This window comes from Culicoides brevitarsis, chromosome 1 (genome assembly GCF_036172545.1).
Source record: "Culicoides brevitarsis isolate CSIRO-B50_1 chromosome 1, AGI_CSIRO_Cbre_v1, whole genome shotgun sequence".
NCBI lineage: Eukaryota > Metazoa > Arthropoda > Insecta > Diptera > Ceratopogonidae > Culicoides > Culicoides brevitarsis.
The window spans coordinates 28,604,578-28,626,926 of NC_087085.1; the positions used below are offsets into that span (position 1 = coordinate 28,604,578).

The window sequence follows — 22,349 nt, forward strand, 5'->3', positions numbered from 1 at the left end:
CCCACACCACACGTGGTCCACATTAGTTAGGAAGAAAAGCAGAAGGATGAGATGAAAAATTAAAATTTGATATGGCTGAACTAGAAGACGAAGATTATTATGATGATACGAATCAGATTTATCCCTGATACATGTTTACTTAATTTAATTTAATTTAATTTTCTTTGACGATGGCATCAAAAAGGACTTTATTTACAATTTACATACATGACGTGAGATTACCTCGATGGTTGCCATGGCGCTACGTGATATGGTAATTTCGGATTCTTATCAGTAGAGTGGAAGTGAAAAATGTCCAGTGCAAAAAGAAATTTGATGAATATATGAAAAAATAATTTTTTTTCTCAGAAGAAATGGTTTCTTGGACAACAAGTAAATTGACAAATATTAAAATTTGAAGGATTTTGATTTAAATTATTTGAAAATGAAGAAGACAACTTTGTTTAAAGTAAGTTTAGAACAGGTTAAGAGACGATATATGAATTAACGGTATTCCGGGAACTTCCGTGGATTGTATCTATCTATAAATTACGTACACGAACGACCTTGTGTACTTTATTTAATTTTTATAATTCACCTTTATTTGTTTTTATACCTTCAACGTTAATAGAAATTAAAACTTTCTGCGGTAAATATTAATAAAACTCGTAAAAATTTTCTAAGTAAAGCCTTTACAATTTTCAAAATAAGTTTTTTTTAAAAGAAAATTAATGATTTTTTTTATTATTATTTTCAAAAACAAAACAAAATTTAAATTTATTGAAATTAAATATTTTACATAAATTATTAAAATTAATTAATTATATTTTTAGTAAAAAAATAATTAATTAATTTAATTTAAAAATAAAATTTAATTTAATTTTTAATTTAAAAAAAGATTAAAAACAAAAAATTAAATACTTTGAAAAAAAATTCAAAAAATTATTTAACAAAATAAATAAATAAATTATTTAATAATAAAAAAAAATAGTAAAAATTAAATAAAAAAATAAAAAATTATTTAATTAAATAAAAAATTATTTTAATAATAAAATAAATTAAAAAAAAATTAAATATTTTAAATATCAGGAGATTATCATTAAAAAATCTAAATACAATTTGAAATAGCCTTATGCAAATATTTCAATTTAATATAAATAAAACCAATATCGTTCAATAAGCGTTAGAACTTGTTAAACATTCAAACCGAAAACAGTGACATTTATTAATTCATTAAAAAAATGAATAAACTTACTTTGTTGTTAATAATTGCAATTTCAAGTGTAAATTGTGATTCGAGAAGCGACAAATGGATTACTGAAAATCGTCGTTCCTACGAATATTTTTTTCGTCCCATTTTACAGTCAATAACTACCACAAAAGTACCTTTGAGAAATATCCAACGAGGTACTGAACTAACTAAACCCATAGCTGATCTACTAGAATATTTAGAAAGTGTGAAAAATTTCGCAATGTCCAGCACCGAAGCAGCTACAAGATCTTATTGTCCAGAAAAAACTAAACAAGCCGTGGAAAATGTTACCAACAACTTTAAATATTTGCAACAACAAGTGGATTACATGAAAGAAGATTTCAACAGAAGTGAAGAGAAACAATATTGCAGAGCTCTTACTTCAAGATATAACTACCGAAAATGCATTGAAGAGTTAATGCCAAAAGTTGAATACCACACGAGAAAAGTAAAGAAATTTGCAAAAGAATTTATTAGAGATGCAGTTTTTGATGCTTCAAGAAATTGTTGAAAAAACAATAAAATTTGGCAAAATTCAATAAAAAAAATTAATAAAAGTTGAAAATTATGTTAAAAATTTTTGTAGAAATTTTTTACATAAAAAAAGTTTTGGAAAAAAAAAATTTACGAACCAATAAAACTTTTTAGGAGAGTAACAAAAAAAAACTACACACTCACAAAATTTACGGCACTCATCAAATTTATGACGTCTTTTAATCAGAACAGCCGCTTGCCGGGTTTTTATATCCAAGACCAAACTCCAAACCAACAAACATAACGAAGATTTTACAATCCAACCACTTCCGCACAAAATTTAGTTATTATCATGACACCATATGCCTTCCTCCATTTCACGTCCATCCAATATTTTATGCTTTAAATATGATTTTCTACTCCACCTCTTCAGCTTTAAACGTTGGCAGGAAGCAAAGAGAAAAAAAAACAAATAATTTTCATATTTTTATTACGATTATGTATTCTAGTACTCTGAAAAATATCATAAACAAAAGGATTAGGTCAGAGTACGAGAGAGAGACCGAGCAAAAAATAAGATGATCCTTATTATTTGTGTGACACACATATGGCTTTTAATATACGACACTGCGAGAAAAAGGGTCCTCACCGAAAAAAAAAATGAAAATTATGTTTACATTTTATGAGAGAGACGACTAAGAACAACAACAGACCAGCAAAGGAAAAAAAAATAATAATAAGAAATGTCACATACGCTAATAATATCGAACCAGAAGGGCAAGAAAGGGAAAAAACTATTTCGAACACCGGTGTTGCATTTCATATTTTATGACCGGTCGTCGTCGATGTCGATGTCGTTGCATTAATGGTTTTATTCCAAAAGACGCGCGGGTTACTTTATGTGTGTCCAGTAAATTTCGCCTCGCAAAACAGACCGAGAAAAAAGGTCCCAACAATTGTTTATGGGAAAATAGAGAGAAAATACAGATTCGAGATTCGTTTTCAATAAAGTTGTGTAATTTTATTTTATTAATTTCCAGAGAGAAACAAAAGTGTCACCTTTTTATATTTTACGAGATATTGGATTTGCCTCGGTCCTCGAGATGAGATGTTTTCGTTGGATGAAAGGGACTTTGTGGGAAATTGAAACACGTGTCGATGTGTTGGTCAGTTGCTGAATTAAAGTAAAGGAATATTGAATAGCTTTAGTTTTTTCTTTAGTAGTTGATGTGTAGCTTAAAAAAACTTTATTTTTATCCTTAAGAAATTCTTGAAAAAAAAAATTAATTAAAATTTTTTACTTTTTGAAGTTTTTTTTTTTTTTTTTAAACAGTCAATTTTTATTTGTCAGTATTTTTATAAAATAATATTCATAGTTCATTTCAGTCAGTGAACATCATCGGAAAATTTTCGCAACTATCCCTGGTCGTGACCAATACTAATTGCCTTACGTAGCGCCAAAGTTAAGTAACAAGAGCAATCAAGCCTCTGAAAACTCAGTCTGCGACTCCGGATTTCTCGGACTACTATAATGCATCATGCCAGTGCGTAAAAAGTGTACAAAAACACACATTTACTTAACAGAAAAAAAAGTTACTCTTGAAAAGAAATTAATTTTTATTTTAAATAATTTTAGAATGTGGTTAAATTTAAAATATATTTGAGTTCTGTAACAAATTAACTTAAAATCTGTTTGTCGTATCTCTTTGAATTTTTTTTTGTTATGTATCATAAATGGCTTGAGGTTTTGAAGAAGAAAAGTTTAACGTTTCATGGAAAATTCTTGGAAAATTAAGAGATTTTTCCAAAAATGGAATTTAAAGTTCATATCTCAATATATTCTAATTGATTAATATTAGTTATTTTTTAAATTCACAGAAACAATATTCATTGAAGTTTTAACTTAAAAAATCTAATCACGCAATCAAGTCTGTGCAGCTTTTATCAAAATCAATCAACAAAAAAAAAATTTTTAAGATAAATTTTTTAAAAATATTTTGCTTTTTGTTTAAATTTATTTTTGAATATTTTCTATCCAATGATTTTATTTTTTTTTTTAATTTTATTGAAATGTATGAAATTAAATTTTTTAATTTTTAATTAAGGCCGCTCTAAATGAAACTCACTGGTTTTGTCCAAAAAAATAAAAAATTTGAAATACTTCTTTTCATACAAAATGCCATTTTTTAAAATATTTTATCGTTAAAAATTATTATTGTTGTTTTAAGTTTCTTACATTGATATTTGTGTATGAAAAATTCATTTAAAAACAAATTTATTAAAAAAAAAAAATGAATATCATAAAAATAACTGTCAATTTTTTTTTTTTTTTGAAAAAAAAATTTTTGTGATTTTTAGTCAATTAATTTTCTAAAATTCTTGTCAAATTTTTAAAATTTTTTTGAAAAAAAAATTCAATTATTTTCTATAATTTTCTAAAATTGAAAAATTTTCTTGAAATTTTTTTGAAAAATTATAAAAATATACAAAAAAAAACGGTAATTTTTGATGAAATTTTTACCTTTTTTTTTTAATTCGCCCCATTGGATTTTCGAATTTAAAATGGGGCATCGGACAAAACTATTGAGTTTCATGTGGAGCGGCCTAAATTTTTAAAATCTTTTATTTAATTTTAAATATTTTAATTTAAAAAATTTTAACTATTGATTTTTTTTAAGGTTTTATAATTACTGGAATTTTTTAAAAAATTGGAAAAATTAGGTATTATTATAACCTTAAGTTTTAAAGTGACCTTGAACTAAACTAAGAATTTCTTGAAAAAATTTTAAATTATTTTATTACTCTGATTTTTATCACTTTTAAACTCTTTAACTTTTTTTCACATTCATTTTGTTCAAACAGAAACACTTTTCAGTTGTAAGTCTAATTGACTCATTTCATCATCAACGTGAAAAAAAAACAAAAGAAAACAAGAAGAAGAGGTGCAAAATAATAGCGCAATAGAGCAGCTCTCAATGGTGCAATAAAAGTAATAAAGTAATTTTTCCTAATTACTTCTTAAACGGTTTCTTTTTAACAACTTTTCTCGATTATCTTCATTCTTTTCTTTTTCACTGTTTTGCTGGCTGCGTCTTAAGAGACATATTACCAGCGACAACAACAATTATTATTATTATCATGAAGATCATCAAGACACATAATGTTGTTGTTGACACACCACGTATTCGTGGCAGGAATAAAGAAAGAGTGTGGGGAACAAAAGACAAAAGAAACTGTGTGTGATAAACATTCAAATATATGTCACACACAGTTTTCCCTCTTAATTTTTTTTTGTGTTTGTCTTGTTTCATTTCAGGCGCGCCAAAGAAAAACCGAAGGAGCGAAATTCGAGACCATGACTTGACAATCGAGTTCAACAATGGCGAAATTATCAACGGCAATTATCTGATTAGTGTGCCATTTAACGGACTATTGTTTGGTAAGTTTTTTTTTTTCGACTTTTAAAGGAGATGTAACCAAAGTCATCCATAAAATACCGAAAACAGCCTTTAATCTTCGTTTCGTGAGCGTGATAGTGTCCAAAAAGGGAAAAGACTAGACAAGTGACAAGCAAATAAGTGATAGTAGTGGTCTGGCCATGTGAATTTTCGTTGTTATCGCATGACAGTTTTTTTTCTTCTTCTTTTTTTCTAATAATAAAATATACCAAAAACATGCGAGGAACGAACGAAAGAAAAGTTTGGTCATTTCACGACATTTATCGAGCGAAATTCGTGTAATAAAGAGGTCCACATAAGATGTTGTTATAAGCAAGATCATAAGAAGCGACATCATTGACTAAATTATTGTTGAATGACCTACATTTCCGTAATGTCCAACAAACCGCATTTCAATCACAAAATTCAATTAACTCGTAAAATGAAGGGGAGATTAACTCGGGGAGGGAAAATTCGGTCAATAAATGAAGGTGAACGACGACATTGACCTCTTTTTCTTTTTCTTTTACAATTTTTATTGCCTTACCTTTTTTCCCGGAGTGTCAGAAAGCCGGGGCGTCGATAAATTACCATTAAAGCATCATAAAAAAGTGACGTCACTGAATGACTTTCCTCGGAATTTCTTTTCGTTTTTCTGGTTAATGTCCTAATAAAAACACCGATGATGACGGAGCAAGCGACGACGACGACGACGGGTGTGATGGTGCATAAAACATCCTCCTGTCTACGCTACGGCATAATGCGCGTCGCGTCGTGTACGTATGCGATTAACTAATTGATGATGGTACAATCAACTTGTGACCTCAACCTTAACCGTCTTCTTCTTTTTATTATGTGTCCGTGTCTCGGCTTTGCTTCTTGTCTTGTCTTGTGTGTTATTTTTGTTTATTTACGTTGTTAACCGACACACACCACGCACAGCAAAAAAGGGCACGAGACAAGGAAACCCCCAAAAAAATAAATTAACAAAAATAAAGTTTTGATGTACTCGGGTAGGTAGTCTTCCTTCATTCATTCGGATTTTGCGGTACTAAGAACGGCGATACACATTTGTTTATATTTTTTGGGACGACCGACGGAAAACCAAAAAATCATTATTATCAATGTTCTTTTTTTTTTTTTTTTGATGGGAGAGTGTTAAGAAAATTGTGAAGTGGCGAAGAAATAGTCGTAAAATATGAAAATTTAGTCCCTTACTTGTCATGAAAAAAAAAATTTTTTTATCGGAAAAAAATTGTCGATATCGTCTATTTAAATGTAATTAATTCTATAAATATTTTTTTTTTAAATTTTTGTTCAGAAGAAGATTTATTAGCAAAATTGATTTCTTTTCTTTTTTTTTAATTTCAACAATTTTTATTTAAAAAAAAAATTTGTTAGATCTAATTTCATTTTTTCATTGGCCGTTTTAAATTTTTTTTCAAAAATAAAATATTTTTAAAAAATTTTAATTTTCTAATTTTTTTAAAACCCGAAATTTAACTTAACTTTAAAAAATAAATTTTTAAAGAAATTTTACAATTTTCATATTTTTGTTTTATTTTTCAAAATTTTTTGACATTTAAAAAGTTAAAATTTTTTTTAATGAAAATTTGAACCAAATTCATTTTAAAAATTATTTACAAAGTATTTCAAAAGAATCATTTAAATTTAGTCAATAATGACATTTTTTAATTACATTTTAATTTTTAATTATGAAAAATTTTCACTTTAAAATTTTTTCATTTTCTTTAAATTTTTCAATTTTTTTTTTATTTTGCCCGCATTAATTATTATTACCGTTAATTTAATTTAATTTTTTATCATTAAAAAAAAATTAAAGGGAGAAAAACAAAAATATTTTTCAAAAAAAGGGAAATTTTTCACATTTTCTGTTATTTTTTGATTGAAAAACCGAAATGAACTGAACTTAATTTTCAAACCAATTTTTAAAAGAACTTCTTACGATTTTGCATATTTTTGTTTTTTTGTTTTTAGTTTTTTAAAAATTTTAAGAATGAACAAAGTTGATTATTTTTCTTCAAAATATTTTTTACAAAAAAATTTAAAAAAGATAAGGAAATAATGACTTTTAGTCTATTAAAAATTTCAAATTTCAAAATTTTTTAAATAAAATTGATAAAAAAAAATAACACCAGTCTTAGAAAATTTTTTCAAAAATTTAAAAAGGAGAAAATTTAAGAAATATTTGACTAAGTATTATGTCAGGTTAAATAATGATATTTAAAAAAAATGAATTTTGACATCAATAACGGTAATAAAATAAAATACGCGCGAAAATATTCCTGCAAGAATTATTTTATAAACATGTTCAAAATATTGCATACTTTAAGGCTTTATAAAAATTTAATTTTTATAAATTTTGAACAAATTGTAATTAATGAAGATTTTTTTTTACATTTTTATTAAATTTTAATCATTTCTTTCCAATTTTCTTTAAAGATTAAATTTAAGTTATCAGAAATTATCGCATCTCTTGTTTTTACTTCAGAAACATTTGAATTAAAATAACGTCCGATAAAATTCAAATCCATTCAACTCCCAAAGCGAAACTTTTCAATTCTCACACACAAATGTGTGAAAAACACTACACACCACGTAAAACATACGAAACCCAGTGCAAATAAAAAATCTCCCAACATCTGTCTCTCTCAATCGACTTTTCACTCACAAGCCGCCACTCTTCTTCGGTTTTGTTATTGAAAAATCTGCCTTTTTTCGCCATACGAAAATTCTGCGAGAAAACTTTTCCGCTAATCAGCTAACTTACTGTCTTACATCCGGTGTCATTTCCGTTTTTAGATGAATTTTCGCTGCCCGGTCTCTCGAAACTAGCTAAATGGCGCATGCAGATCACATTTCGTAAGTAAATCACGGTTCAAATTTTATGTAACTCGGATTTTTTTTTCGCTCACCGGATTGATTTTTTTTCGTTGCAGATTCAGCGAAGGCGAAGATGAGGCAGATTTTGTGTCGGATTTTGCGCCGCGTCACACGTATCCGTACATGAGTGCGTACCATCAGGGTCTGACGGCGGGCGATTTGCCGCCAACGTTGCAGCAGCAATATCAGCCGCACACACAATTTCAGTACGTGCACTCGGATCGGGATGTGTTGACGCTGCCGATACGGAAACATAAGAACATGAACTTGCCGTTGCGCGTTGAAAGTCCCGAGGAGGAGCTGTCTTTTCGGAAATACGTGGGCGGGAGTGTCGGACTGATTAGCTTAATTACGGAAAATTTACTCAGTCATCCGTTTGTGGTGCTGCGACGACAATGTCAGGTAAGCTTTTAGACTTTTGACAAATTTTTTGAACTTTTCAGCTTTCGATCTATTATGATCATCACAAAATCTTCAAATAAATTCAGTTTTTTACAAAGGAGCATCACTTTTCAATGAATTGACTAAAACCTGTGATACTATTGTATTGACATTGACTCAATTTAAAAAGAAAGCCAAAGACTATGTGATTAAAAACGTTAAAATATAGTAAACTAGCCCTAAACCATGAACCATAAATCTACATCGATGGAAAAAAAATAACAACAACACGCACAAAACCGACGCAAAATTATCAGTGACAGTATTTCGTTATCGGAACCAGTAGTAGTCGTCAACAAGATGCCGAGTCGTTCGTTTGTCATTCAAATTCTCCTCTTTCTCCTCACAAAAACCGCTTTTTCGATTTATTTTCCGTGCACGACGAATATCGGCAGCAGCGGGATCTGCACTGCGCCCGACGAGTGTCTCATTCACGAGGAAAAAGGCTTCGACTGTCCTGGCAAACAAATTTGTTGCCCAAAGACAAGCAACCGGTTTCAAACTTGCCAAAACCAGATCGAAGCAGTTTCCGTACAGCAGTTCCGATGGATTGTACTGCTTCGGTACGAAGACACAAACCAAAAAACTTCCTTTTTTGACTGCATCGGAAGTCTAATAAGTCCCTCGATGGTTTTGACGAGCGCTCATTGCATCACGGGACTCGATATTGGCGTAAAACTAACAGGAATTCGTGCGGGAATGCGAGATTTGAGCATTGATTGTCCTTTTAACGCGACAAGTGACGATGAAAAATGCTCCGGTATTCAGGATTTTGGGATTAATTACGCTTGGTATCCGAATGAAGGTGAAATTGTGTTTGAAAAAACCGCGGGATCGAGTTATAAACACGATATTGGACTGATAATGATCAAAGGAGAGGTTCAATATACCAAAAAGGTCATCGCGGTTTGTCTCTTGAACGTTCCAATGAAAGTGAATGACGCTAAAATGATTATCGTTGCCTTCAAGGGTGACTTACACAATCAAACGGGACAAATTGACACAATTTTGAAGCAGAAAAGGGTGTCAGTCGTTGAAAACAATTCTTGTGAAAAAGTTTTTGACACTCAGTTGGATGAAAATCGACAAATTTGTGTCGAAGAAAATGACGTAGAATGCGGAAATTTAGGAAAAGCTGGTTCAATGTTGCATTTTATACAAAATGGGAGAATTTCTGCTTATGCAATTTCTTCGTACGGACAGCAAATGTGCGTTAATGAGAAAAAGTTGAGAGTTTTTACCGTGATTCAGCCTTATATTGAGCTGATGCAAGAAAAGACTGAAGATTTGGGAGTAGATGGCTTTCCAATGACTGTTTTAGAGATATTTTAAGTTTATAAATTGTAGGATTTTGAAATTTTTTTATGTTTTCGTAATAATTTTTTGTCGGAGTTGTGCCTGAGGTAATTTTTTGAACGATATTTTTTTTCAAAAATTTTTTCTCAAATTCAAATCAAAAATTAAAAAAAATGCATCGAATTAAAAAACAAAAGCTTAAATTCAAAAAATATTAAAATTAAAATAAAAAATTAAATAAAAAATAAAAAAATGTTGAATAGAAAAAGATTAAAAAAAAATTTGAATAAAAAAATTCTTAACAATTTATTTTTTGAAAATATTTTACATCGAAAAAAAATCATCTTAATTTCTGAATCAAAAAATTTCTTGAAAATCGAATGAAAATTAAAATATTTTTTTTGAAAAAAAAAAAATAAATAAAAGAATTTTTAGTAAACTAATTAAAAATAAATTAAATTAAATAAATAAAACAGAAAAAAAAATTATAGAAATTAAAAGAAAATTTTGCTTTAAAAGTAAAAACAAATTTTTTTTTAAATTTTTTACATCGAAACAAAAAATTCAATTAAATTTCTGAATCAAAAAATTTCTTAAAAAATTAATAAAATTTTAAAATAAATAATTCAAAAAAATTGAAAAAGATTATAAAAAATTCAACAGAAATGTTAAGAAAAATTTGCTTCTCAAAAATATGTTAAAAAAAAATATGAAAAAAAATAAAAAAAAAAAAATTATAATTTGAAGCGAAATTAAAAAAAAATAAATAAATGAAAAACTACAAAATTTGTTTTTAAAAATAAAAAAAATGTTTTAATAAAAAAATTTTTGAATAAAAAATATTTAAAAAAAAATCAGCCACAACTCCGAAAAAAACTTACCTTTATTTTTAATTTATTTTTTTACATTTTCTAATGATATTTTTCTAATTTTCCATTTCAGGTTCATCACAACTCCATGAAATATCACCTCGTTCCATTCACACTAATTCCTGTGATTGCGCACTTGCATCAGCGGCAAGGCATAACGACACTGTGGAAGGGCATCGGCAGCGTCTTACTGGTGCGCGGCATGTCTCTCGCCGTCGAAGATATCATCTACAAATTTTCCGCGTGGCCCAAAGAACTCACCTCACGCACCACAATGAAGCAATTCGGACAACACATTTTACTCAAGTGTATTAGCCTGGCCACCGTTGTCCCCTTCTACACGGCATCTCTCGTCGAAACGGTGCAAAGTGACATTGCCAGCGAAAAACCCGGCGTTTTTGACGTTTTTCGGGAAGGCGCTGCTCGACTAGCTGCCTGGAGTGCGCCACAACGAGGTCGCATGTTGCCCGTGTGGATTCTCGTGGGCCCGCACATCGGCTTAGGCATGTCCAAATATATCGTGGGGCTGATTATCAAAGGCATGACGACGCGACTCATGCAACGGAAGTACGACGCGAAGGGAGCTCGCCCGCGAGAAATTGTCACACAAGAAGTACAAATTTACTCCACGCTCACGTCGCTGATTGCCACAGAGATCATTTTTTATCCGCTCGAGACGATTTTGCATCGGATCCAGTTGCAGGGCACACGTACCATCATCGACAATCTCGACACCGGGTACAGCGTTATTCCAATCCTGACGAGCTACGAGGGCCCCGTCGACTGTTATCGCACGACAATGGCGTCGGAGGGCGTTGCGGGACTCTACAAGGGCTTTGGCGCGATGATTTTGCAGTTTGCGGCGCACGTGGCGGTTGTGAAACTCGGAAAATGGCTGATAACGCATATCACGGAGGTGGTGAGTAACAAACCGCCGCCGCGCGTCGCCGAGTATTACAATTTGGACCACTTGAAGAACTCGCATGGCGGCTCGACGACAGTTTCGCAGTCGATAAGTGGCGTTAGTTCGTTCAGTGAGGACAATTGATGATAAATGTTTGACGAAAAAATTAATTAAATCACACAAATTTGTTGAAATGCGCTTATTTTTTAGATTTTTAGTGAATCGTCGATTGTAAATAGAAAAATTTCTCCCTTTTCTGCGCTTTGTTATTAAATTTTATTTTATTTTGAATGAAATACAGTCGAAATCTTTAAAAAAATAACGAACTTTTTCACTTTTTTGAATTTTTAGCTGTCAAAATCGCGTTGACAATTCTTTGTTTTCATCAAAAAAATCAAAACATTGAATTATTTCTCCACAAAAACCCTTAAAATGAGTAATTTAATTAAATCCGAGCTACTTGAGGAGTCACAAGAAAGTTGTTTGGGATGTTTATCAAAAAATTGTTCCGTGAAACAAGAAATTCCACAAGAAATTTTTGAAGTTTACAGTAATTTATTGAACAAAAATGTAAGAAAATCACCAAAATTCCTTTACAAAAGCAATTTTTAATCAAAATTTTTCTTAGTTAAATGCTTTAAATGCCGAATTGATGCGATTTTGTGATAATTGTATGAAATTCCTGCAAAAAGCAGTCAAATTTCGGGAAAAATGTCTCGAATCTTATGAAATTTTGACGAAAATTCTTCCGGTTAGTCACGAATTTCAAGGATTCAAAGCAGAAATGTTCGTTTCTGAGGCAGAAAATGCATTTCCAGTTCAAGCAATCATCGATGATGTCTTTGCGGAGCCGATAAAAGTGCAAGAAAGTGAAGAAATGGTACAGGAACAAGTGGATGAGAAGCAAATTTATCAATGTGAATTGTGTTGCGAGGTTTTTGTGGATAAGGAATTATATGAAGGTCACTTGAAACAAGAAAAAAAGAAACAAAAGTTGCTTTATTGCGATGTTTGTGGTTATTGTGCCAAGGGAAAGGCGAGTCTCGTTAGTCATATGTACAGAAAACAGTGAGTTTTATAAGATTTAGTTATGAATTTTAGTAGTTTTAAATGGATTTGAAATTTATTTTTAAATTTTGTCTTTGAAAAATTCGAAAAATTTAAATTAAAATTAGGTAAAATAAAAAAAATATTTTTTTTAGCTTTTTCTAATTTTTCTATAAATTTTATGTTAAAAAATAGATTTTTAATTATTTATGTATTTATTTTTTCTTCAGAAACTAATTTTCAAATTTTTTGTTTTTTTTAATTTAATTTTTCTTTAAAAGAATCATAAAATTTCAAAAAAAAAAAATTTTTTTTAATAAATTTAATTTTTCATTAAAAAAAAATAATAAAATTAAAATAAAAATTATAAATTTAATTGATGATTTATTTTTTTTTTAATTATTTAATCCATGATTTTTTAAATTAAAAAAAAAAAAATAAAAAAAATTAATAATGGTGAAAATTATTTTGATTTCGTTCTTTTCATTAAAAAAAAAATATTTTATTAATATTTAAATAATCATAAATATTTTTTAATTTTTTTTATCAATTTTAAAAATAAATTTTCAGGACAAAATTTAAATAAATTAATTTTTAAATTAATATTTATTTTTTTTTTTAAATAAAAATATTTTTTTAGTCTCCCGAAACCTGTCAAGAGCAAAAATCAATCAAAAATCGAAGAAGAAGTGACTTGCATCGATTGCGGCAAAGTTTGTGCTTCAATGTCCAAATACAAAACTCACCAACGAATTTATCATTCGGTAAAAACTCACACCTGCAATCAATGTGGCATCTCATATACTTACGGAGTAAGTCTTTTTTACCTCCAAAACCTTTATTTTAATAAAATTTTTTTTTTTTAGTCGGACCTCCAACGACACATCGAACGGAAACACGAAACTCACTACAAAGACTGTCCAATGTGCGGAAAACAATACAAAGCCATTTCACTCACGGGTCACATTGCGTCCGTGCATTTACAACGAAGGAATTTCGCATGCGATCAATGTGATCAGAAATTCAAGTCGAGCTCGCAATTGAAGAAACATAAATACTCGCACGGGAAACTGAGGCCGTTCATGTGTCAGGAATGCGGAACGGGATATTACATGAATGAATTGCTGCGGAAGCATTACGAGAGACAGCATCAAATTATTTATAGTCAGGAGGAGATTCGGAAGTTGTGTGGCAAGGGAGCGGGAATTGGGGGAGCGCCACTGAAATATGCGAGAAATAATGTTGTTACGTAGATTTTTTTGTAAAATTGATTAAAACTAAAGAATTATTTACTTTTAAATTGATATTTGACAAAAAATAAAATTTGAATTTTTATAAAGTAAAGACAATTTTTTTATTAGAATTTTTATCGCCCCCTCCCCTCCGATTTTGTCGAAAAAATTCAGGGGGAAAATAAAAATTAAATTAAAAATTTAAATATTTTTGACATTTTTTGGAATTTTTTAATTGAAAAATTACTGTTTACGTTAAAATTATACAAAATAAAAGAAATTGGCTTTAATCAGATGTTTCCAATTGAAATGTAGAAAAAAAATTTTTTTTTAGTCACGTTTTAAAAAATTTTTATTTTGTGAGATTTTGTTTGATTTTTCTTTACTTTTGAGTTCAAATTTGGAAATAATTTAAAGTAAAATTAAATAAATGTTAAGAATCAACGTTTAACGTCTAAAAATGTTAAAAAATTACAATAAAAAATTTCAAAAATATTTATTTTTTGTTTCGCCCCTTCTTCTCATGGAAATCCTCATGGGACAAAAAAATGAAAATATAAAATTTATTCGTCTCATTAAAAAATAATTTTTTTGCTCTTTTTGCATTTTCTACTTTTTAGAGAATCTCAATTTTCTACAAAAAATATAAAAATAATTTTAGTTAAAAACTTCATAAAAATTAGCGTTTTGGGTCTATTTTCATAACTTTGGTAGAAATTTAAAAAAAAAATATTTTTGTTTAATTTTTAAAATATATTTATTGAAAATTGTATTTCAACTTTCTTCTTAAAAAAATGTTTGGGTCAATTGAAAAAAAATGGAAGAAAAGTTAAACTGAAATATTAAAAAAAATATATTTTTTTTATTTCGACGTAAAGTTACCAATTTTTTAATTTTTTTTTGTTCTTCAATCCATAAAATATCAAAAATTTTCCAATTTTTACTAATTTTAGTCTCATTCATTATTTCCCTGAATTTTTTCGACCAAATATTTTAAAATAAAAATAAGACAGTCTCCTATAATTTCTCCCAAAAATTCATATTTTATCCTTTTATGTTGATTTTCCACTTTTTGTTAAGTAAATTACAAAAAAATTAAAACCACCTTTTACAAACCTTTAAAAATCGAGCCTTAAAGAAACAAAAATCATCATAAAAAAACTTAAAAAGGCAAATAAAAAATTCCCAAAATTTAGAGTTTTTCAATTTTTTTCATCATTTTATTTTACTTTTGAATATATAGACTAAAATTCAAACATAGATATACAAGTTTTACCTGAAAATTAATGATAGTTCTTTTTAAATTTACAGTTTTTTTCATTTATATTAAATTTATATAGAATACAATATTATTTGATACATATTTTTTTAACTATTTTTTTTATTTGCTTTTCTTTAATTAATTTGTTGTTTTTTTTTGTGTACGAGAAAAATCATATAACAATACGAATAATATGAATATTTATTATTTTTATTATAATTTCGATCTGCTGAAATTATTATTTTTTTTTTGTTGTACAGCTCTTGCTTATGTTAACACTGATAAAAGACATGCAATTAATATTACATGACCACATTTTATTATTTATATATTTTTTTTTTTAATTTTACATCATTTTTCATCATAAGTAAGTAACTACACAAATTAATCCAATTTTCTTTTCGAAAAAAATCTCTACTTTAATTTTTTTTTTGAATTATCATTTTCTTACTTCTTTTCTGTACAACTCCGTTCAAAATCAAACAAAAAAAAAATAAAATAAAATTTTTCTAAGACAACTACAATCAACTACGATTTCTACACTTGTTAGCTCTCTACAGTTGCTTGTAATATATTTATAATGATAATTAATAAAAATCTTGACATTTAAACTTTTTTCCTCTTTTTCTTACTTTTCTTCATGAATTTTAGAAAGAGTCATCAAGAATTTTCCTAACTATATTCCGCATTCGACATTTGGCCGATTATTTTTTTTTTATTACAAATTTTTCCTGTACTTTTATTTTATTTTTTTAAAGTATAGAAGTTTCGTGTTGAACTTTTATTTTTTTTATAAATTTATTTTTTTTAACTAAATTTTAACATAAAAATCATCTACGGACATTGAAAATAAAAAAAAGAAATTAAGCAAACACACCAAATATTTTTTTCTAAATACATTTTTTTTAATAGAAGGATTTTTTTTTCTTTATCGAGTACGGGGGACTTTGGGGATTTTTCTCAGTCAAGACAAGATGAAGATACGCGTAAAAATTTCAACTAAAAAGGTCTATAAGTTAGTCCAGCTAACTACAACTTGAGTTTTTTTTTTACTATTTCCAACAAACATCGCGAGATTCGATGTAATGAGGGAGTGAGTTAGTTAGTTTTAGTGAAAGAGTGTTAACATTTTTTTTTCGTTTGATTTTTTTTCTTAAAAAATATTTTTTTTTGTATACGTTTTTTTTTTATTATTGTATAGAAATGTTTTTTTTTAAATATATTTTTTGATGGTAGTAAAAGCATTCCTTTAAAAAAAATACAGGACACGTGGGAAGGAAAGTTGTTAGGGACCTTTCGATGTTATTTTTGCAGTTTTAGTTGTTCTTTTGTTGTAAGAAGGGGTAAAATATATGTTTATATGATATTTTTTGTTTTTTTATTAATAATTGTGCTTTTTGCTGATTTATTTTGTTTATTTACTGAGGTGTTTAAGAAATATATGTTAAAGTACTTTTTTTACATGTTTCACTAGAATTTAATAATTATCGTTAAAAACCTACGAGTAAATTATACAATACAATTTTTTGTTGTTTTTAATAATATATAATATAATTAATAATGTAATATTTGATATAAATGTAAAGTATTTGCTTTTTTTTTCTTGTTAAATGTCAATATTTATCGATAGAAGATCAGCTTCATAGTTACTTGCGTTTTTTTATTTATTATTAAATTTTAGTTATTTTTTTTTAAGTATTTTTGCGGTTGGTTGGGTTTTTTGTATGTTAGCTGCTAGCTAAAATTATATATAGAAGTTTACAAATAATTAAAGAATATTTTTTTATATTGATTAAAATAAAATATTAAATTTTCTGCTCAACAAATTTTACCACCACAATACTTTCTTATGTCAAAACTATCAATCCGATTTGTGTTTCTTATTATTTCATAAGATTTTTTTTACATTAATTTTTTTTTATGAAAGTTTTTTTTTCCGGATTGGGTACACTACAAAAGGTGGTCGAGACACTCATTTTTAAAAGATTTGCACAAAAATATGTCGAATATTTATTTTTTTAGCGTTTTTGTGTGTCTTGTTAAATTTTTTCAATATTTTTTAAGGAATCATTGTTTTCTTTTCTGTTCAAATTTGTAAAAATTTCCAATTTTTTTTATTTTTTAAATATAATTTTAACAATTCCATGATTTTTTGCGAATTATTTATATATTTAAACGGATAAGGACACAAAGCTGTTGTATTGTGTAATGTTTCGTTTCAAGATGTCGGCGCACAAGCCGAGGACACGTTCGAAACGAGCACGATCTAGTTTGACACACTTGAGAGGACCGCGGGCAACGACAGATGCGGCACGTGGTCGATCTAGGAGCAATGCAATTTCGCCAAAGTAGTCGCTGGGTCCCAAACGACCGACTTCTGCGGGTTCTTGGCTCTAAAAAATAATTTTTAAAATGAGAAATTATTAATTTTTTGAGATTTTTTACTTACTTCGCCCTTTTGTTGCAAAACTGTGGCACATCCTTCGAGAATGATGTAGAAATCATTGCCCGGTTCTCCTTGTTTGACGATTATTTGGCCGTCTTCGAAGCTGCAGGGCTCTAAAGCATCGGCGACGGTTAATCGCTCCCATTTGTCTAAGCTCTCTGTGGGGAAAATTAAAAGAAAAATTGTTAAATGTCAAAAAATTTAATATAAAAATATTTTAAAACATTTCAAAAATATTTATTTTTTGTGTGAAAAAGAGCTCTAAAAAGTTAAGAATAAATTTAATATAGGAACTAATTTTCATTAAAATTTGATAAAAAATTTTTAAAATTAAAGTTTTTGACCCAATGCATATTTTGAAAAATTTGACCCAGTTGAAATTATGGCCCAATGCAAATTTTAAAGTTTTGATTAAATTTGGCATGAAGTAAATTTTAACAAATTGTCCTAATACGATTTTAAGATTTTTTGTGAACATTCTAAAATTTTGGCCCAATAAAAATTTGAAATTTTTTGCCCAATGCACATTTTTATTAAATTTTGACCCATTGTACATTTTAAAAATTGAACCCAAATCATATTTTAAATATTTTTACAATACAGTAAAAATTTTTAGAAAAAATTTGCCCAATGCACATTTTAAGTTTTGACCCAAGCAACATTTTTAAAATTGAACCCAAATCATATTTTAAATATTTGAATAATAGAAGCTTAAAAATTTTTGATATATTGAACATTTGAGAAAAACCCCATTGAACATTTTAGAATATAAGCCCAAGGCACATTTTAAAATTTTAACCCAATGCACATTTTTAATTATTCCACTTAAGGTCAAATGAAGGTCAACTTGAAAAACTTACCCAAAATCGAAACGCGTGACAGGAACTCTTCGTACATCTTCCGCTTCCGGATAGTCGATCCCATGAGAATGCGACGATAGGAATCACGATCAATGCCCCACAACTTTGTGTCTGTCTTCGCGCGAACCGTGGCAGCACGCGGTGTCCCATAAATCAACGCCAACTCGCCAAAAGTACCGCCTTCGCTAATTGTCGTCACCATCTCATTGTTCACGAAAACCTCAACCTCGCCGATGTCAATGACGTAGAAATTGTCACCCTCATCACCTTGCTGGATTATCGTCTCGCCCGGCAGGAATGTCACGGGAAACATGGCATCAAAGATGTCGCTGCGCTCGTTCTCATCCAAATGCGCAAACAAGACATTTTTGCCGATGGCTTTCGACAATGCCGCCATCGTTTTGTAGTCTTTCGGCACAACCTTTTTGACATAGCCGGTGGCATCTTCTTCCGTTACGGGCTCTGCGGAAATGGCGCCACGACGACGAACAGGTGGCGCTGTCGTTTGTGGCATCGGGCTCAAGTCGTCGCACTCTTCGGGACTCGTAACTGGGACTTTTGTGGCGTCGAGTTTCGCTTGTTCCTGCAAAGAAAAAAGAAAAAAAACGAGAAAATTAATTTAAATTCCGATGGAAACGTCTGGTAGTAAGTTTTTGCCCTCATCCTGAATTAATTTCTTCCTTTTGAGACGTTTTTGCTTTTTCAGCGAACAACCCGCAGATTATTGTGTCACAAATAATAATAATAATAAAGTTCGTCAGCAGCACATAAATCATCGTACACACATCTCTCGTTATCGCTCGTGCAAAAAATTTATCATTATTCAAAAAACGCACACCTTATCACCGCACACAGACTCAGCATTCTCTCCGTTTCGACGAAATGTAAAGTTTCGAAAACCTTTAAAGAGAATTTTATATCATCGTTAGCGTAGAAGTTGCCTTTCAAATCCGCAAAATATTCCGTTTTATGGTGTGTGTTCGCAAGCTGCCGACTAGTAGCAGTTTCAATGATGAATTACAAAATAATAATATTAAAATGTAATGTGATGCAAATGTACAAGGATGAAAAAAAAATGTTTCTCTCTGCCGTTATGTCTAATAAAATCACATAAAAACGAGGAAAATATATCATTAAAATGAATTTATAATACGTATTTACGGGAAAAATTCTCGCTACTTTTACTTCATGCAAAAAAGCGACGTCTTGACACAATAGAAAAAAAAACAACATTAACAGTGGCGGGCGGCTTATCAAAAAATGATGGAGTGAATGTTGTAAACCTTGAACTTTTGAACATGGAGTTATTTAAAATATAATTTTTTGTACAACAAATAAATATTTTTTTTTAATAAAAATTAATTAATAAATGAAAATTTATTTTCAAATTAAATCAATGTGAAATATTCAAGAAAAATTGAATTTTATTATTTTTTATTAATTTATTTTTTTTAAATAATTATTTAATGAAAAAAAATGATTTATTTTTATATAAAAAAAAATATTTTATAAAATTAAGATTCAATTTAAAATTTAATTTATGTGAAAATTTAATTTTTTTTATTATTTTTTAATTATAATTATACGTATTTAATTTATTTATACCTAAATAAAATTTATTTAATTTTTTATGGTGTCATAAATATAATTTTTAATTTTTTTAAATATGTATGTAAATATTAAATTAAGGTCACAAAAAAGGTTTTATTAAAATTTAAATTATTTATTTTTTTATGAAATTAATTTTAATTTTTATTTTAAAAATATTTGGTTTTAATTAATTTAATTTAATTTTTATTTCGGTTTAGATTTTTTTAAATTTATTTTAAAGTTAATTTTATTTTATTTTTAATTATTTAAATATAAATTGAAAAATTTATTTGATAAAAAAATACTTTTAAAAATATAAATATAAATTAAATAAATTTTTTCAATTATTTTTTTTTAATTTATTTAATTTAATTTATTTAAATATTTTTTCAAATGAAATAAAAATTATTAATTTTCAGTTAAAAAAATATTTTAAAAAAAATTAATTTTTAAAAATTATAATAAAAAAATATTTTTAAACTTTTTAACCACGTCACTGATCCGCTAAATGAAAGGAAGAAAAAATTACAAAAAAAATAATTATAATAAAAAATATAAAATTCAAAGCATGAGCTGTAATTAAATTGTTGCGTTTTTTGCTCTCTTTTTATACGAAAAAAGCATCGAAAAGGACTCGTAATTTTTTTTTTTTTCGTGTTTTTTTTGAAAAATGTTTCCAAATGAATGATAGCAAAGGTGTACCAAACATCCACATAGCCCTATAATAATAAATTGAATTCCACTGAATAGCGAGTTTGGGAGCAATTAAGGTGAAAGATAAAGCGAAACAGAGAAAGAAATTCACAAAGAATTCCAATAATAAACGAAAAAATAATTACAAATCGTCTTGTGATGTTTTTTCTTCTTCTTTCTTCGTCAGAATAATCATAAATCATGACCGTTGATAATTACTCTGACCTTTTCGCTATAAACCACGGGCTACGCCTACATTTCGCTTAGGTTCAAACAAAAAATGGAAGTAAATTAAATAAAAAATCATTTTCCGGCGTTTCTTTTTGTTTTTTGCTTGTTTGCTCAAAGACGTCAGGAAATGTTGGCGGTGTGAGGAAACGCCTGGTCATTGACACATTTTTTTTTATAATGAAAAAATTTCAACAAGTTGTTGAATGGCGCCCGTCGTCATCCATCCAGAGTGCAATTGCACATAAAGTTTTATAATTGAATCATTCATCTGTAGTCGTCACATTTCAACGAGGCGTCATCCAACAAAAATGTAACCTTCCGAAGCAAAAAATTTGAAAAAAATAATAAAAAAAAGTGGATGGAATAAAGAAAATTATTTCTATGATAAATGTTGACAAATGTTTCCCTGCATTCCTCGTCGTCAATTCACGACAAAAAATAAAACTCACATGAGACGAGAGATTCATCTATTTTTGTGCTTTTCTCATTTTATTTTATTTAATTTGAATTGTTGGAAAATTCAATAGCAGGGTTCAAAAATTTGTAAATTTAATTTAGTTTGAAAGGTTAAGTAAAAGTTAAGTTAATTTAAATTTGAGTAAAAATAATTTTTAGATAAAATTTCTATAACTTAAAAAATAAATTTAAATTAATTTATATTAAAAAAAAATAATTTAATTAATTTAAAAAAATATTTTAATTTTAAAAATTTTAATTAATTTAAAAAAAAAATTAAGAATTTTTTTAATTTTGTTTAAATTCAATTGATTTTTTGTAAATTTAAATAATTTTTTTTTATTTTTTTTATTATTTTTTTTTTATTTAATTTTTTTTAAAATCTTAATTAAATTAATTAATTTAAAAAAAAATAATTAAATTAAAAAAAATAATTAATTTATTAAAAAAATTAATAATTAAATTAAGTTTTACTACATTGAAATTGAATTTAAAAAATTATAAAATTTTAATTTTTAATTAATTAAATTTTGAAAATCTAACAAAATTTTAAATTAATTAACTTCTATTTAAATTTCATTGAAAATTAAAAAAAATAAATTAAATTAAATAAAATAATACTAAAGTAATATTTTTCAGCTTCAACTCATTTGAATTAAATTAATTTTGATTTTAAAAAATTTTCAGCCCTGTTAAATTCATACATCCGACGACAACCACGACGACGTCGACGAGTCATTGAAAATTCGCTCACTCGACTAACTAAAGGTTGTTCAGCAAATAATTGCACTACATATGCATCTGTTGCGTTATTTTTTTCTCACCGCATATGATTCAACGGGGCGACGAATTTTCTCAATTTTTACACTGACTCAAACGGAAAGTGTTACAACAAAAAATATTCGTCATATGAATATGAGGCACTTTGGGAATGTTCCATTATAAAATTTTAAACGATTTGACGAAAAAATAAAAGT

At 27.8% G+C, this 22,349-nt stretch overlaps 3 protein-coding genes across 4 annotated transcripts in view; 2 read left to right on the top strand and 1 right to left on the bottom strand.

Moving 5' to 3' along the window:
• Window positions 1–7,849: 7,849 nt before the first annotated feature.
• Window positions 7,850–11,878, top strand: LOC134829211 (mitochondrial outer membrane protein SLC25A46). The gene is made up of 3 exons (XM_063842212.1): window positions 7,850–8,025; window positions 8,103–8,448; window positions 10,726–11,878. Exons 1-3 carry the CDS (start codon window positions 8,003–8,005, stop codon window positions 11,698–11,700), a joined length of 1,344 nt encoding a protein of 447 aa, XP_063698282.1. The 5' UTR covers window positions 7,850–8,002; the 3' UTR covers window positions 11,701–11,878.
• Window positions 11,879–11,958: 80 nt separating this feature from the next.
• On the top strand, window positions 11,959–13,878 carry LOC134827045 (zinc finger protein 737-like). The gene is made up of 4 exons (XM_063839577.1): window positions 11,959–12,126; window positions 12,185–12,624; window positions 13,244–13,415; window positions 13,470–13,878. The coding sequence occupies exons 1-4, from the start codon at window positions 11,989–11,991 to the stop codon at window positions 13,854–13,856; spliced, it is 1,137 nt and encodes a 378-aa protein (XP_063695647.1). The 5' UTR covers window positions 11,959–11,988; the 3' UTR covers window positions 13,857–13,878.
• A 1,373-nt stretch (window positions 13,879–15,251) lies between these two features.
• The window catches only part of LOC134829171 (cAMP-dependent protein kinase type I regulatory subunit), a 41,567-nt gene continuing 34,469 nt past the window's right edge, over window positions 15,252–22,349 (bottom strand). For both annotated transcript variants that reach the window (XM_063842170.1, XM_063842179.1), the window contains exons 2-4: window positions 18,403–18,985; window positions 17,546–17,700; window positions 15,252–17,489 (exon numbers count right to left, since the gene is read on the bottom strand). In XM_063842170.1, the coding sequence (XP_063698240.1) occupies window positions 17,268–17,489; window positions 17,546–17,700; window positions 18,403–18,985 (960 nt within the window). In that variant the 3' untranslated portion in view covers window positions 15,252–17,267. The remainder of the gene's footprint in view (window positions 17,490–17,545; window positions 17,701–18,402; window positions 18,986–22,349) is intronic.

Bases quoted from the DNA above. Each gene is read 5' to 3' on its own strand.
- LOC134827045 (XM_063839577.1), top strand. From the start codon at position 11,989: ATGAGTAATTTAATTAAATCCGAGCTACTTGAGGAGTCACAAGAAAGT. The intron at 12,127-12,184 runs GTAAGAAAATCA...AATTTTTCTTAG, and splicing joins GTAATTTATTGAACAAAAAT to TTAAATGCTTTAAATGCCGA. The intron at 13,416-13,469 runs GTAAGTCTTTTT...TTTTTTTTTTAG, and splicing joins GCATCTCATATACTTACGGA to TCGGACCTCCAACGACACAT.
- LOC134829211 (XM_063842212.1), top strand. From the start codon at position 8,003: ATGGCGCATGCAGATCACATTTC. The intron at 8,026-8,102 runs GTAAGTAAATCA...TTTTCGTTGCAG, and splicing joins GCGCATGCAGATCACATTTC to ATTCAGCGAAGGCGAAGATG. The intron at 8,449-10,725 runs GTAAGCTTTTAG...TTTCCATTTCAG, and splicing joins TGCTGCGACGACAATGTCAG to GTTCATCACAACTCCATGAA.